We start from the raw sequence: 16993 nt of genomic DNA, 5'->3' as shown, positions 1-16993 counted from the left end.
ACCTCTATTATCCCCATTTCAAATCTTTCAGCATAGGTTTTCATTACAGCAAAAAAAAAGCTTGAGGAGCAGTTTGAATTGTGATTATTTATTCATAGATGTGATTTTGAAATATGAGATCTACAAAGACTATATTAATGAATCTATAATAGATGTATTTTCTAGAAATTTCTGACTTTACATCCTTGGGATCACACATCCCCAACATTGTGAATCTACAAAGAAAAGCTAATTTAAAAAATAGTAAGTTTAAATTACAGCATTACTGTAAACTGTGAGATTTGGCAATATTTTCAGTGATCTGTAGGTTATATATTGAAGATGCTTGAAAAATCGATGAAATTATTGGCTGCAACTTAGTTCCTAATGAGAAAATTATTATAGACTAATAACTTTTTGAAATGTTGTTGATTACACTGATTGTAATTACAAATTCTATTTTTCAGGTCGTGTTATGAAAGCTGCTGAGCATTATGAAGCGTTTTATCAGCTAACAGAGGGTTTGACATGGAAAGTTGCAACAGGCCACACTTACAATTCGCTGGCGTGTGAACATCTCTGGAGAATTTATACCTTACTAGCAGACAAAATGCTAGAAACCAAAGAACACCAACAGGCCATCAAAATGCTAAAGAAAGCTTTAAGACTAGCAAAAGAAGGCAGGTGGAAAATAATACTTTCACATTCTTTTATTTGATGTGCATGCCATGATTTTCCCAGGAGTGGAGTGGGAATTGTCAAGTGTTTGACTGGGTGATTATTTCCTGTTAAATTCAAAGACAAATGCTATCAATACACATCCAGATCTCACTAAAGCAGAAATGCATTCTTGCTGACAACAAAGAATCTTTTAGATTCCTGAAAGCTTTATTTCCAAAAAAACACAAACCACACAACCTTGTGGGAATAATAGTATAAAATGGTTGAATCTATAATGAGAAAGTGAGCTCAGTGGTGGAAGCTCAGCTCAATGAATTTGATTGGCTAGTTGTTGTTGATCTGGCAATTTTTGAGTTATATTATCTGCTGGATCACTACCTTTTCACACTACATGGTTATTTAGGACTTGCAAAAAACAGTTTTCTATCACAAGCAAACAAGATTTCTGCTGTATATCTTAATACACATAAATACTTTAAAACCTAAAGTAAAAAGTTACAGAATCACAGAATAGCTGAGGTAGGAAAGGAGATCTGGATATCATCAGGGTCAACTAGAGCAAGCTGTGCAGGACTATATCCAACCAAGTTAATAGTATCTCCACATGTGGAGACTCCATAACGATCCTGGAAAATATTTTCCACTATTCAAATACCCTGAAGTATTTTGTTGAGCTCAGATGGAATTTCATTTTGTGCCCCTTGCCTCTTGTTCTGTCTCTGAGCACCACTGAGAAGAGCCTGGCACCTCTTCTTCACACTCTGCCATTAGAAATTTGTACACTTTGATGAAATTCCCCTCTGAGCCTTCTGTGGTCTGAACAGTCCCAGCTCCCTTAGCCTCTCCTCCTAGGACAAATGAGCTGAGTTCCTTAGTCACCTTTGCAGCCCTTTTCAGGACTCACTCCAATACATTCTGCCTAATGCAGCCCAGGGAGCCCCTTGGTCGCCTTTGCCATGAGTGGCCATTGGTGTCTCATGGGCAACTTGTTGTCCACCAGGAAACCCAGGTCCTTCTCTGTCAATCTTCTTTCCCCCAAGTCAGCCCACAGCCTGGGCTGGTGCCTGGGATTCTCTGTCCCCAGGTGCAGGACTTTGCATTTCCCTTTTCTGAGCTTTATGAGAGTGCCAGCAGCCCATCGCGCCAGTCTGCTGAGGTTCCTCTGAATGACAGCACAACCACCAACCTGGTGAATCAGCCATTCCTCCCCAATTTTGTTTTTCCTGCAAACACTCTCAGGATGCACTTGGTTGAACCATCTAGGTTATTGATGAAGGTATTAATCAGTGTTGGTGCCAGTATTGAACCCCGAGTACAGCATTAGTGACTGGTCCCCCACTGGACTTCATGCTGCTGCTTACAGCACCTTGATGCCAGCAACTCAGGTGGTTTTCAGGCTACCTTACTGTCTATTTACCTAAGCCATAAGTGATCAGCTTGTGTATGGAGACGTTTTGGGAGATGGTGTCAGAAGATTTACTAAAACTGAGAGGAGCAGCATCCACTGCTTTCCCTTCATCCACCAAGCCAGGCATCTTATTCTAGAAGACTGCCAGGTTGGTGAAGCACAATTTTTCTCTCATAAATTCATGCTGAATACTCCTGGTTACCTTCTTGTTTAAGAAGCTTTGACCATGTCTGGTTAAGTTTAAAATTAGGGGAAGTTAGAATAGCATTTTAATGTTATATATAATGTGGATGTTGATCAGCTAGAAATACCATGCTCTGAATCTTCTCTTACACATGGGAGGGAACAGAAAAGAAGTCAAATCTTACAAGTTGACTTTATGAAAATACACATAATTTTCCAGAGTTTTCAGAAATCTTACTAATATTTGTTTCTCAAAGGATGCTGTTAAATGTCCATTTTTTCAGACCTAATTTTCCTAGATGATTATCATAGATGATTGTTGGAGTGCTTCTCAGAACTAGGATAGGAAGTCTCGAATAATCATCTTTTTCTGTGCACAGTAATTCAAGAGCCTTTCATGGTGTTCCATAAGGGGCATATTTTGCACAGGAATTGCACACACAATTAATATAGATAGAATAAAACTTCCAAAAATGGGAAGAAAAAAATTAAAAAGTTAAAAATATTTTTTTAAAAATTATTTTTTTTCTACACATAAATGTATGATGGTACAGGTAAACAGTATATTACAGCCATCTATATAAAGGTATAATTCAGTGAAGCCAAGGCATGTTCCTAAAAAGAAATATCTTTATTAGACCAGCTCTTGGAAAAAACTAACTAGATTTCAGGCATCTAAGGTGATTTTTTGCCTTTTTTTTTTTTTTTAAGTGCTGGAAAATAATTTTTTTATTATTATTGTATTTTCTTCAATTATGTCAATACTAAAGAAGACAAATTTCTCATCTTGCCTCATCTCATGAAAAAAAAATATAATTTTAAAACACCATTTGAAATCTGAATGCTTTTATGTGGTAATTCTTGGGGAATAAGCCAAGCTGGACTTTTGGGGCAGGAATTCAATGCAAAAACATTGCAAATGCTTTTTTTTTTTTCTTGTGAGGGTGTATGGTTGTATTTGAGTAAGTTTTTCTTTTAATTTTACAACTAAATAACTGACTTTGGTTTTATGTGCAGTCCACTTTAGCTGATCTGTTTGGTGAGCTGCCTGTTTAGATCTTTTCTCTTGGGAGTATGGATCCGAATACTGATAATGCCGATACAGTTAATTAGCTGAAGACAGACATGTTTACCCAAAAACTTCTTCACCTTTTCCAGCTGCTTTTCTTGATCAAATACAACCTTTTAGGTTTTTTTGCAGCTGTTGTCTATAATGCATGCTTAACCCATAGCTACAGCAAAACTGCTGCTACTTCTTCCTATTGCTGGTGGAAACTGCTGGGAAAGAAGAGGCTGTCAAAATGCATCTGATGCCTTTCCAAAATGCACTGAGCAGGCAGGTGTTCCAATGCCCTTACCTCAAATCAATCACTTTCCATAGATTCCTGAGACATGTAGTGTATGTCACTATGTGTAGTATACTTGCCATCATTCTCTTTACATTTAAGCTTTAGATGTTTTCAGATGAGTTCTCCAGTCCCCTTTCCAGAACCACAGCCTCTGTCTATGAAGCCCCTATTAAACAACTTAGTTAAACCTGTACTGGCTCTGGTTGCCAGCTGTCATATCCATTCTATCCTTCTGGACCATCATCTATGTTTATTTTGTTTTATGAATTAGGATTAGCTGTTACCCACTTTGGACTCCTAGACTGCTCTTAAGTAAGAAAGGAAGCATTCTATATCCTTAGCAACTTTTAACTTATTATTCCTCTGTGAAAATTTGTTTCTATGTCTTTTTGCCTCATTGTTTGTTAGATTAGTATTAGTGAAATAAAACCTGACAGGGAAAAGTGTGATGCACTTCAGTTATCAACTGCCTGTGAAGAGTTTTCTGTGACTAATGCTTGCAAGTATAAATTACCCCTTTTTTAAGCTACTCTATCCTACAGTAGCTTGCAAAAATAACAGTGAGAATAAGAAATAAGAACCTGGTTTACTGATAGTTCTTTCTTGGTGTTTCACCAAGATTCACATTAGCAGTGTATCGGTCCATATAATTTGTGTTTCTATTTTAGGATTTATGATATACATCTGCTTTTCTTTATATATGCTATTCTATTTTATATTCAAATATATATAATGAGGATACTATGATTTCCTGTGAGCATTTCATGACAGAGAACTTTACAGCATGTTAAAGTGATTGCACTGCATTACTTACTGGAAGATATTTTCTCTAACTTCGTTGAACTTTCTTGTTTAAGTTTTTTAAAATCCACAGCCTCTATTTTTAGTTACTACTGTGTGTTTTTGGAAAGAGACGAATGGCAAGGCTAAGGAGAAGGAAGAAGTTACTACAGTATTTACATATCTATGAGTTATTTAAGAACCTGCAAGAACTGTCTGTACTAATGTAATTTTGTTCAGATTACATGGGTAACTGTAGCTTTAATCCTTTCTTTAGGAGGTGATATGAAGTTGGAAGGAGAAGCTGCATATTGCTTAAGTTTAGCATATAATTTTGCTGGACAACAAGAGGAAGCATTATCAGTAAGTTTATTTTAAAGTGGTTTTAGCTTTTCAAATGCCCTTTTCTGCCTCCTTGGCATCTTCTTAGGCATTTCTTAGAGTGAAAAAGACTTGGAGAGATTGGCTCACTGTCCCTTTATAACCATATCTAGTTCTATAGACAGGGATCCATGTGGCTTAAGCAGTTATGGTTCAAATGAATTCCAGAACTGATGGAGTCCAGGTTTCTATGCTTAGATCTGTAGAAGTAATATAAAGTGACAATTCAGATTACATGTGACTAGCTTTCTTGTTCCTGTATTCAAACAGGTTTTATGTAGTTAAGGTTTTGTATGAAATAGCAGTTTTGCTAACTAGTTTCATACAGCATTCATAAGCAAGAATTAAAAATATATTGATTTATATTTTGAGCTTTTCAGAACATCAGGAATTTAGAATAAATACTAATTGCTTTTTGTATGAAAAGCTGTAGTGCTGATGCAATCCCTTCTGTTCAAGCTTGAGTTCAAGCTTCTCTTCTCATGTTCCCTTGGAGACTGATACATAATTCTAAGACAACAAGAATTGTACACACAGAACTCTACTCTGGTATGAAGGTTCCTCAAATTCATTATAGGTCAGTGTAAGAGGAAAGGCAAGCATCAATTTGGTTTGTCTATGCCAGTCACCAGATAAGTCTCAGTCTTCCACGATCCTTTTTAAAATGTTGTGTGGAAAATTCATGTATTTGAATATTTACAATATTTTGAATATTGATTATTGCAATTAACCAGCTGGATAATTGCTATTTCTAGTTCTCTTTGCTTCTTTAACTGCAGAGTTACTCAGTATTTTATTAGTGAATGTTTTATAGAGGTCATTCTCTGTCTTATTTGTCATGGTGGTGTATTTTTTTCAGAAATAGACCAGATGAAGTCACAGTGTAAATTAAACACCAATTTCAATATTGTTTGCTTGGCTTCTGCAGTGCAGGAAGGGTTCTAGATTTCTGTCTTGAAATATCCTTTTAGATGCTTTTAATGATTTGTGACACAGTTTTTCCAAAAGTTATTGACCATCTTAAAACAATGTCTTCAAAGCAGGTAGGCCTGTCTTCCATATAAATCAACTGAATGCTGGAAAGTGCAAGCCTGTCAACGTCTGTAGCTGAATGTGAAAATATTTAAAAATTAAAAAGCTACATATAGTTCTGCAGAATTGTATCTAATAGTTGCAACAGCAATGAGAATAGGATGTTTGGTCTCTTTCAAGTATACAGTGTAACAGATTAGACTAGATTTATTTTTTTTTTTACTGAAACTAGTCTGCTTTTTTTTTGACTGACCACTGTGCCACCAATCTTACCTGATCAACATTTCTTTTAAGTTTCTGAGAGTCACAGTAAGCTGTGTGAGTGATGAAGAGCAGCAAGATAAACAAACGTGCTAAATAAAGAAGCCTGCATGCACATTTGATCTCTCCATCACAGGAGAAATTAATTAAGGAACAAGACTACACAGTCTCCATGATATACAAAGGCTCAAACTGGCCTTGAAAGAGTCAAAAGTACTAGGTGTCCTGGCATTTTTCCTTAGGATCCATTTTGCTTACATTTTATAGATACTCCTTTCCCTTTGTTGCTCCCCCCACCTCCTGCCAAAAAGTTACAGCAATCATTTGGAAGCTCCATTTCTTCTTGTCACATGCAGAATTATTTTTTTTTAAGGAAGCTTTTAATTTCATTATGTACTACTAGTAATTCAAATATATATGTAATAGGTAGTGCCTGTTGGTTTTAGTCCTACAAAAACACCAGACATGTAAGGAGAGCAATGGGGTTTTTTGTTAAAAGGGGAAGAAAATCTCTGTAGTACAATACATAAATGATATGTTATGTTAAGAGTACTGAATGCTATTTTTAAAGTAATGATAGTACCAATACTTTTCAGTGTAAATAATGTAATGTTATATTATAATATAGTGGCATTTCCTAATGTAATGGCATTTCCAGTTACATTACATAAGAAAGCTATGAAGGACTTTCATTCAGAACATATAATGTGTGTGATGGGTAAAATTTAGTTCCTTTTGTCCTTAACAGTGATCAATACAGATAGCCATAAAATACCAGTGGTTGACAGTACTGTTGAGCACAAGTTGTCTTCACTCTCCAATTAGAAATCATTGCCTAAAATTTACCCTTCTGTTCTCATTTTAATGGTCTCTGTATCCAAGGGGAGCTCAGATGCTTACAGAGATGAAATCATTGCCTCCCATTCCCAGAGGGTTACTGGTTATCATTACACATAACACGCAGACAATACTGCTAGGAGCCAGTTTGCCTCATGGTAATATGTAGTTCATCACCAGCTTCTGTAGCATGCTAAAGAGGTCTTGCCACACAGCTTGGGACTATTCGGGTTTAGACTCAGGGGTCTCAGCAGTTATTTTCCTGCTTTGCATCAGTTTTCATCTTCTTTATCCTTTTGTGCTGTGGTCCACCTCAGGCAGTCTCCTTCTAGGGGAATCTGAAAGGAGCAGCTGTTACAGATACCATTTCCTCCAATTGTTGCCACTTGGTTCCTTTTGCTGTTCAGAGTGCTACTCCCTCCCCCAACATGCACACACGGTAGCATGCATATAAACTTGTTTCTCTTTCATTCATGTCTTCTAGCAGAGTGGAGAAGCATATGTTCAAAATATTCATTATCTGATGCAGTAATTAAAGGTTGAAATGATTAAGCTGCAGCCTATTATACCAAAAATATGCAGTCGCTTTGTATCAAATGAGCTAGTTTTGTTGGAGAGGGTTTTTTATTTGCTAGGCACTTGGTATATAATCTAAATTAATTTGATTTGGTGTAGAATCTGTATAAATTGATTTAGTCATATTTGATATGTATGATTGACTTCAGTGAACCTATTCAGATATAAAAACGTGTGTGCAAGTTTAAAAGCCCAAGAACTAATTACATTCAATAGCAGTGTGGTATGTTAATAATATTTTTCATATGATCTGGTTTATAATCAAGTCTAATGGCTTTTCCATAAAATATGACACAAAAAAAATAATAGTTCACATTTTATAGATTTTACCCTAAACATCATATCTTTACCAAGGATAGTTCTTCATCTAGGCTAATTTTAAAGTAAAAGTTATTGTTACCTGTTTTCTTCAGACTGGTATAATAAGCTAAGTATTAAGTGAAACACTTCTGTTTCACTAGATATCTTGCATGAGGTATTGTAATCTAATGCTTGATGTGGGAATATATTTTTTTAAACTGGGCTTTCAAGAATGCTTCAAAGAGTTGGACTTCAAGGGGTTTTTCTCTTTCAACTAGAGTTGTATCCCAAATCATTAGGAAAATTCCAGCCCTCATCCCTAGTCTGAGTAGTATTTTTTCTGTCTTCCTTTATTTTGGATATTGACTCTTGTGTTTCAGATAAGTTAGATGTTTAAATAATAGAGGCAGTGTTCATGAGTACTTAGACTCATGCCAAAATAAATGTGGTAATTTATGACATAATGCTGTGTGCATGAATTGCAAGACTTACGATATACAAGCCACAGGCACAAAATTATCAAGAAAATTTATGAACTTGCAAAGACATCTTCACATTCAAAATGACCTTATTAAAGTAATCAGAGGTGATTTGTGACCATAAAGTTAATGTCAGAAAAAGTCTATGTCGAAATAACTGAAAATGTTGTCTCAACTCATGCAGCTAGAGAGAATAGAAGTAAATTTATCTGGGATGCAGGTATCTGAAGTTAGCACGGACAGCATATTTTAACAAATTATATTGATTATATCTACTTAAATAGATTATACCCATATGTATGTATGAATTTGGTGAATCGAGGAGGATCTTAGCAAGTAAAGAACTCCAAAAGGTAGACTGAATGTTATCCTCTTTTCTCCCAAACATTGTGAAAGGTCTTTGAGAGGAATGAGCATCATTCCCTTGAGATTTGCTTACTATTCTAGAAGGCTGAACTTCAAGACACCTTTCTGCCAATGGTGTCTGGATAGACCACTGAGCTTAGGTTTAAGATTTCATTACTGCTACTGCAAAAAGAAACACTTAAATGGAGACTCACAAAACACATCAAAAGATACTATTCAATGGAAATAATTTTAAATTTATTTCTTTTAAATCAGCTATATTGCCCTTTTTTCTTCTGGAAGTGATATTTAGCCATTAGTAATGAAGTATAACATTTTCAGCTTAACAAATGACTGTCATGTGCTTGAAAAAACATCTTAGCATACCAGTTTAAGAAAAGGTCTCATAATTCCTAGAGGCTTGACTTCTATTGAAGCAATTTTTACATTGTTCTTAAAACTCTACTCATATTGAAAGTTTATATTTTTCATATTTGAGGGATAAAAAAAAAGAGAAAACTCTGAGTGATCTTTGAACGTACTGACTTCTGATTGATTTGAATATTATGATGGATTATATACAGAGAAAAGTTTTCTTCTTGAAGGCATACAATTAGAGAACCAATTCTGAAACTGTTAGTGTCTGATCATTCAATTAATTTTTTGTTGCTAATTTAGCACTTAATTCTTAAAGTAAAAGGAAGATCTAGCTTTTTATTTGGGTATAAAAGTTAACAGTCTCTTACTGAAGGAAAGATTTCTTCTGTTGGTTTAATTTAGATAATAATTTTCCTATCTTAGCCAGTTTCTTGTAAACCAGAGGGGGGGGGAGGGGAGGAGGCCTAGAGGGGCAGTGGGGAAGAAACCCAAAACAGGGAAAGTGTTCTGAGTAGCCCTGAGATGGAATTACTGTTTTCCTTCAGTATTTTTTTGTATACCACACCGATTTGCATCTTGGTCATATGATATCCCCTACAATTCCCTTGGAACATGGTATTATTTTCCTTTCTAGTCTTTAGTTCAAATTGCATTTCATTTGGTCAATGGCATCAGAATAACTCCCTTCAGTAAGCTGGATTTTTGTCAAGATAAATGTACCACAAGAATACCCTTAAGAACACTCTTAATACACAAGAACACTCTTAAATGCAGTGGCTGCTGCACAATTGCAGTAGACAAGTTATACAATAATTATAAAGCATAAGACAAAATATAAAATATATTTAAAAACCTGTTTCTTGATTACAAGTAAATCAGATTATCAAATTCCATGTTTTCCCATGACAACGATGAAAATAAATGCTCTAGTGACTTGTTGATAACAACCTTACTTTTCAGGAGTCTCATGTTTCATAAAACTGCCTACCAAAATGCTATAAATGGGTGAACTTTCATCTCATTCATTACAATTTTAAATTTAAATTATTCATACACATCAAAAGAACAAGACAACTGTAGTGAGCTGCGGATTTGACTGCACATTCCCTCAGACAAATCTATAGCACCTTTTCAGAATTTTAGGACTATCTGACCACTGGTATTTTCAAGAATCTGAATACAAGTTAGTGACAAAAAGTTTAAAACCCCAATTCTGGGGGCTACGCATGGAGGACATTGGGGTTTTTTGTGATTTGTTTTTAATTTCCAAACAGTAGGAAAGTTGCTGGGTTTATATATGTTCATAAGGTTCATGGAGGGTTACTTAAAGTATTTATGTTAAACATCCTGAATTTAGATGTCATACTATTTAACATATCAAATGTGGCTTCCCAAACTTCAAACTTTTTTTTAAAGATTTTGATTCAAAATATCTATTACAAAATCACAAGTTTTATTATTACGTTATACAGACAAGCCCTTGCACGCACACACAGTGAGTTTGCAAAAGAACTGGAGGGGGCTACAGTGTGACATGAATTGTATGAATGAACCATTTCCGTGAAACTGGTGCTGGCTGTTATGTTAGAACTCAAAAGAAGCAATATGTCCATTACTGGAGTTTTGTTTAGCTCTTACATGTTGAAACATTGAGGACAAAGCCATAAAAACTCCTTAAACTGCTCTGCAAGGGGAGAAAAGTATTTTTGCATCAATTTTTCACCAAGGAACAAAAGGCAAAGCAATCATGGAGCCTTCACTCTGGTCCTGCCTTTTTGGTACTGCTGGTGGGATGGAAGAATCTCTGCTATTCTCTGCTGGGGATGGCTAGTGGAGATGGCTCTTCCTTATGCTTTCCCAGGCAAGGTAGGAGCCAGATTGTGATCACAGATAGACAGTGTCTGTTTTATGGGATATAAGGTTACAATTTGTTCACTTGCCCTGACTGAGGATTCTAAAGCTGTCTTCTATCATTTAAAAGTTGTGATTTAGGCAGACATCTTCTGCTTATTGTATTGAAACTTTTTTTAGAGGTGCTAATAAAATATACTTTCTTTTTCTTTTTCTTTTTTTTAAATAACTGCTGATATACAAGTTTCCACTCACTTCACTGCCACAGGCTAGGAACGAAAAAGACAAAGCAGTACCACTGTATCTTAGAGAGGTTATTTACTTTAGAGTTAAGACTGTATTAGACTTGTAGCTTAGGTGTGCTAAACCTTGGAACCTAAATGCTGTATGTAATTGAGGGAAAGAGATAGGTACAGTACGTCTTGGTTCATAGCTTGTATGATCTGTGAAACAATAGCATGAGATCTTAAGAACTGTCAGTAGTATGACCATTAGTGAAACTGCACCTATCATACCCAAGGCTGTAGCAAATGGCTGAAAAAAATGTATAACAAATTTCCTAATTCAGTTAGATAATATACTTACAGAAGTCAGACTTTTTATGTGTTTTGAGAAATGAAACATTTGTACCCACACTGTACAAACTCAGGAATTTCAGTGCTTACATGCAAATATATTCATAACCTGGGATGTTTTGTTTTCCTTTGTAAAGTTTTATTCAAATGAACAGGATTTTAAGAAAATGTCTACAAAGTAAGGCTTTTGAAATTAGATTGATTTCTCAAATTTATATAGTTCAAGCTACAGCAATTTACTTATTAAAAATGTGTTTACATTTCAGTTCTGTTATTCCCATTGACTTCAAGGGGACAACTCCTGTATTCAGGTGTACACAAATACTGAACAGTTTTGCTTGATCAGAGCCACCAATGGCTGGATTAGATAATAGGTCTTGATTTGGGCATCTTAAGAAATTTAAAATTTATCCTTTGATAGATAAATAACCTGAGAACTTAAAACACTGAAGCGTGCCAGTATAAAACCTAGAGCTTGCTGCTTCATTGCTAGAAGCAATTTGTTTTGCTGTTTTGCTTTCAGCTTATATATTATTTCAGAGCTGATCAAAATAATTGGTAGTAAAGTGTGAAATAAATTGTACTTCTAAATAAATCGATCTAACATTCCTTGGTACTTTGTGATTTTAGTAATATTAATATTTAAAATATTTATGTCTGAAATCTTTTTATGAGTATATATAGAAATAATGGCCACCATTTCATTTTGCTGTTTTCCATATTAGAGTATTACACAGTAAACATTGTAAAAATACTGTCTTTTAGCACTGAACAGGATGCAAAAAAATTCAAGGGTCTATTTATGTATAAATGACTGAAGTTTTATTCAGTCAACAAAAACAGTCTATTAATCCTTTTACTGCATTTCTCACATGGGCTAAAACTTAAAGAATAAGAGGTTTTCAGCTGAATGAAAACTTTTCCTTAACTTCCATATATGTATGCAGAAAAATAATGTTTATTAACTGGCTTATGAGGTTTTTATACCTTCCTAGTTTGCCTCTGCAATTTTTTCCATTGTGTTATGCAAATTTAGGGGCTTGGTTTTTTTGCTTTCATCTAGGAAAACTTATTGTAATTAAAAATATCTGTTCATGGGTGGACTAAAGATATTAATAAGCATGAAGCAGAATATTTATATGTGTTTTGTCTGAGAAATTATGGGCATTTAGGCATGCACATGCATATGGTATGATATAAATGTCTTAAGAAGCTACAGAATCTGACAGCCAGGTACATTCACGTAAACACCACAGTGTGATAAAAGCAGTCCAGACATCTGGATCACAGTGCTGCTATACAAAAACATTTCTGAACAATTCACATTAGTGCACTTACCCAAATTTCCAGTCTTTTCCCTTCTCCTTGTTTCTTTCTCTGCCTCTGCCTTTGTCTTTTATGTATTTGCAGAATCTCATTTTTCCTTTACAAGTCACTTCCATCTGCTTTTGTGTCAGAGTGGCCCCGGTGCCACATATCACAGGGAGGAATTCTCAAGATGATGGGCTGTATTCACATGACTACTTCTGTCTCAGCACTGTTTCATGCTTGTTGCTGCTCAGCACTCAGCACCACACTGCCTTGTTTTGTCAATAACCATTTATTTGTTGCTGGAATAGTAGCAACCATTACATCTGACCTCCCTGTTTCATCAATTATGGATAGATTATTGGATGTGAACATCTGCAAAAGCTTGCTGTTGAACTTACCTCCTGGCTGGGATTAGATAAAGTATTAAGCTGTTGTTTATTGTCAGGCCAAAACTCTACTGGGAAGCCAGGGAATTCCAAGACTAGCAGACTCCCATCAGCAAGCACCAAAAATTGTTTAGTATTGCCATCGTTTCCCATAAGATCGTAGCCATTTATTATTTACACTTATTACTAGTTGTTATAACATACTTGATAAAAGCTCTTGGCAGGCACAGTGTTTCCAGCTATTGTCACATCTGTCAGGATGGAAAGGATACATAAACTGTTTTTTCCTCTTATATTGCTGTTAAAGGGTAACAGATGAAGCTTCTTCACTCCAGACTGTTAAGCCATGCTTTATTTTGAAGAAATATGTCAATGGCTGGTTTGGAAAACATTACCTTCCCATACTAAATAAAGATTGCAACAATCTATGCTGGAGTAATGTATCTTGCAGTAAAGATTTCAAATTATACAATAACTAACTAAAATACCTGGTTTTGGTGTTTGGATAATTTTTTGCTTTGAAGGATCTGGCTGATTTTTAAAAATTTTTTTCATTTATTTTAATAAATCACTTTATGACGTATCGTAAATAAAAAGATTATTGAATTCCTACAAAGTTGTAGGCATAGCAAATCAGAATTAATATAATTATTAGTGGCACAGAAGGCTAGAATTAATAACTATAATACAGAAGCTAATACAGAAGCAATAAGAAGGATAGGAACAAAAGTTAACAGTTCTTCAGTCATCTGCACATTTCCTCTCTTTCACGTTTCCTGTGGAGCAAAATGTAGTGTACAGGGTGAACTCCTGACCTCACGTAAGCCAACAGAAGTTTGAAATTACTCTGGGGAAAGGAACTTTTTCAGTTAGTTACTTGTACTGACATATAATCCATTCAGAATCAAAGCACAATGCACATATTCTGAATATTATGCAAAGCATACAAGTAAGACTTGATGCAGGCAAAGAAACCTAGGTCTTATTTTGATAGACCATTAAGGAATGAGGGAAATGTTTGCCTTCCTTCTCCAGTCCTTCAAACAGATGCAGAGACGAGTGACCCTAAGCATGTATCACCATGCAGGTTTCTAGAGCACCAAGGTTAACATTGCACCTGATAGTCAAGAATAAGAGGGGAGGGAAGAGTGTGGACTGGGTGGAGTAGTTACCCCCTCAGGGAGAGTGTCAGTCAAGCAACACATTTGTGACAGCCATGTCCTATCAAGAGCCTGTGAAAGGTCTTGAACCAAGGATCCACTTTTATGTTTGACTTGGCCAGACAGACTTCTGGGTGGATTCTTTTACATCCCTCCCCATCCTCCTGCCCCTGATTCCCTTGCTCCAAGATCCATGCTTATGCTAGACATTATCCAAATACCCCCATTAAAGTGGAATAGTAGTAGTTCTGGAACAGACCAGATTGTCCTATTCCAGACAATTCTTTGTGTCTTTGTAGGAACAGTGACAAAGTTTGTACATTTCTGCCTGCCTTTTTTGTTTGTTTTGTTTCCATTTATTTATTGAACCAGTGCAGTCCAGTGTAATGGGGTGTGGCTATGGGCAAGGAGTTAACATTCACATTTGCAGAGTTAGAGTTGGTCAATTTCAGTTCTGAGAAAAGAGGCTAGAAAAACTAACCATTTTGGCAAATCAGGGACTACTCCCTCATTCCTCTCAGCACGGCACCCAGTTTCAGCATCCCTTCATGGTGAGCATGCAGACAGAATGCTGTACTGCTTCTACCCTGGGTGCTCATTGTGCCTGAACACGTTCAGTCTTTAACAAGATGCAGCCTGCCATTCAGTTGATATTGGTGTATTATTTTCCTGGGATCAATGAGCTCTGGTCATGGTAATCAATACATTACATGAACAATAAAATTTACTTATTGCAGTCCAGCCTCTCTCATGCTGCATTTTAGCCAAAAAAATAAATATGAATACATCTGGGTTTGTACTGGGAAGCTCTTCTTTGACCTTACTTAGATGGCCACAGGCATGTAACCACTCAAATTATGGTAATAAAGACTGCATTTGGGGGCATTTAAAATATGCATTTCTTGTGGAGCTATGGGAGAGTGTTCACTGGACTGCAAAATGCCCATGCATACAGTTCTATTGTCTTTTATTTTCACTGGATGGTATGGAAGTGATTGTTTAATGACTGTCAGAGCTATGTGTTTTTTCTGAAAGTATTTAAGAGGTACTAAGTGGTATGAGGCCAGTAGTCTCACTCAATTGCTTTCTGTCTACCAACACCTATTGCTGGCTCCAGAAAAATATTGTCAGATGCTGCTAGCCAGGCTGGGCCTTAGCCTGTTACTGCAGCGCCTGTCAGAAGTCATTAGCTAGTGATCTCTTTGACTAATGTTCCAGTTGATTGTCTGATTCATGTTCAAGATCTGTAAATGAGGCAGAAGCATCTTTACTGCTCACCAGCTGTGAAATGGCTAAACATAGCTAGATTTCCAGAAATCAAAAGAAATGTATTTCCAATAAAGTTTGACAACAATGTCAAGTGCAAAGCTGAGAGCAGAACTGTGGTTTTGTGTTTTTTAAAGTTACAGTATTATAAATCAATATTATCTCATCATGTTTTTGTCAGAGGAATGTATGTTACCAAAACAATGGAATACTGGTAGCAGCATTAATCTTATGTTGGGTTGGATAGACATTCTCTATTCAACATAAATTCATACCTTTGATTTTCACCCTTCTGTCTATTATTCCCAGATGTATCAATGCTTAGCACAGCCAATGTCCTTTTGTCTGAGTGCTCAGTGTATACTAATGAGGTGTATGCTTGTTTTTATGTATATATAACAGAAATACAGGTGTGGCAACAATAAAAAAATAAAGGATGAGATTTTGGGGAGGGGAAGTGTTGGAGGAGGAGCTGGTGTATCTGTTCTATTAATGAAATAACCCCCAGGAGGGTCACACTGGCATAATGCTGAGATAACTGAGAAGCAAATCTGGGCCTGAGATCTGACTAATATTTTTCTTGGCAAAGGTGGAAAACATGAAATTCACCTCTACCTAGAGAATTAGTGCAGGAGTTATACCGCAAATGAGCTTTTGTTTGTGGATTTAATGAGAGTTTGTTACTTTATTTTTACACTGTAACTAATTGTAACCACAATAGACTTACAAAGACCTATCTAGAGAGTTGATGCTGTAAATAAATGCTCCCACAACAGTGATCTTCCTTCCAGGTGTGCCTGAATCCATCTTTTAGTGCTAAGCAAGAAAACAAGGGAAATTGCACTATGCTTCTTGATTATTTTTATTCTATTTTGGAGCCACAAACACCACTTCTTGTTGTTGTTTTTTTTATCTGCCTACACCAAACTAATATGGATGGCAGTTGCCTGTAACGTTGAAGACAAAGCTGAAGTCTTCCCACATCCTGCATGAATGAGGAAATTATATTGAAACCCACTGTTCATTTCTGCATTATACTTTGATTCTCATTAAATTTGTTTGTTTGGGGTTTTTTTAACCAGTATTACCCAAAGAAATAGCAAGTATGAGACAGACAGTGTGCTTAGTCACATGGAGCCAAAACTAATTTGTGACCAGAATCGGTGCAGTTTTAATAATTTTTACTTTGTTGAACTTACATTTTCCTTTCAGAGGTAGAAAGAAATGTACACTATTTTAATCCGTTCAACTGCATGTACTGTTATCTTTCTCCACTAGTTGCTATGAGTATCAAACTCTCACTGAAACAGTAAGGAAATTTATCATGGAGTCTAGGATGATCAGGATAAATCTATTGCAGCAGCTTCCTTCCTCAGACCTCTGTGCATAGCAAATTTAGACAAACAAATAAACACCCAAACCCCCAACAAAACAAAACAAAAACAAGCAAAAACAATCCTTAAAAACAACCACAA

General features: G+C 35.9%; 1 protein-coding gene across 1 annotated transcript in view; it reads left to right on the top strand.

Moving 5' to 3' along the window:
- TTC29 (tetratricopeptide repeat domain 29) overlaps positions 1 to 16993 on the top strand; it is a 127585-nt gene that overhangs the window by 47300 nt on the left and 63292 nt on the right. The window contains exons 5-6 of the mRNA XM_051617862.1: positions 447 to 659; positions 4658 to 4743. Coding sequence (XP_051473822.1) covers positions 447 to 659; positions 4658 to 4743 — 299 coding nt within the window. The remainder of the gene's footprint in view (positions 1 to 446; positions 660 to 4657; positions 4744 to 16993) is intronic.

This window comes from Apus apus, chromosome 4 (assembly GCF_020740795.1).
Source record: "Apus apus isolate bApuApu2 chromosome 4, bApuApu2.pri.cur, whole genome shotgun sequence".
NCBI classification, from domain to species: domain Eukaryota; kingdom Metazoa; phylum Chordata; class Aves; order Apodiformes; family Apodidae; genus Apus; species Apus apus.
The sequence above is the reverse complement of the archived record's forward strand: the minus strand, read 5'-3'. Positions and strand labels throughout refer to the sequence as shown.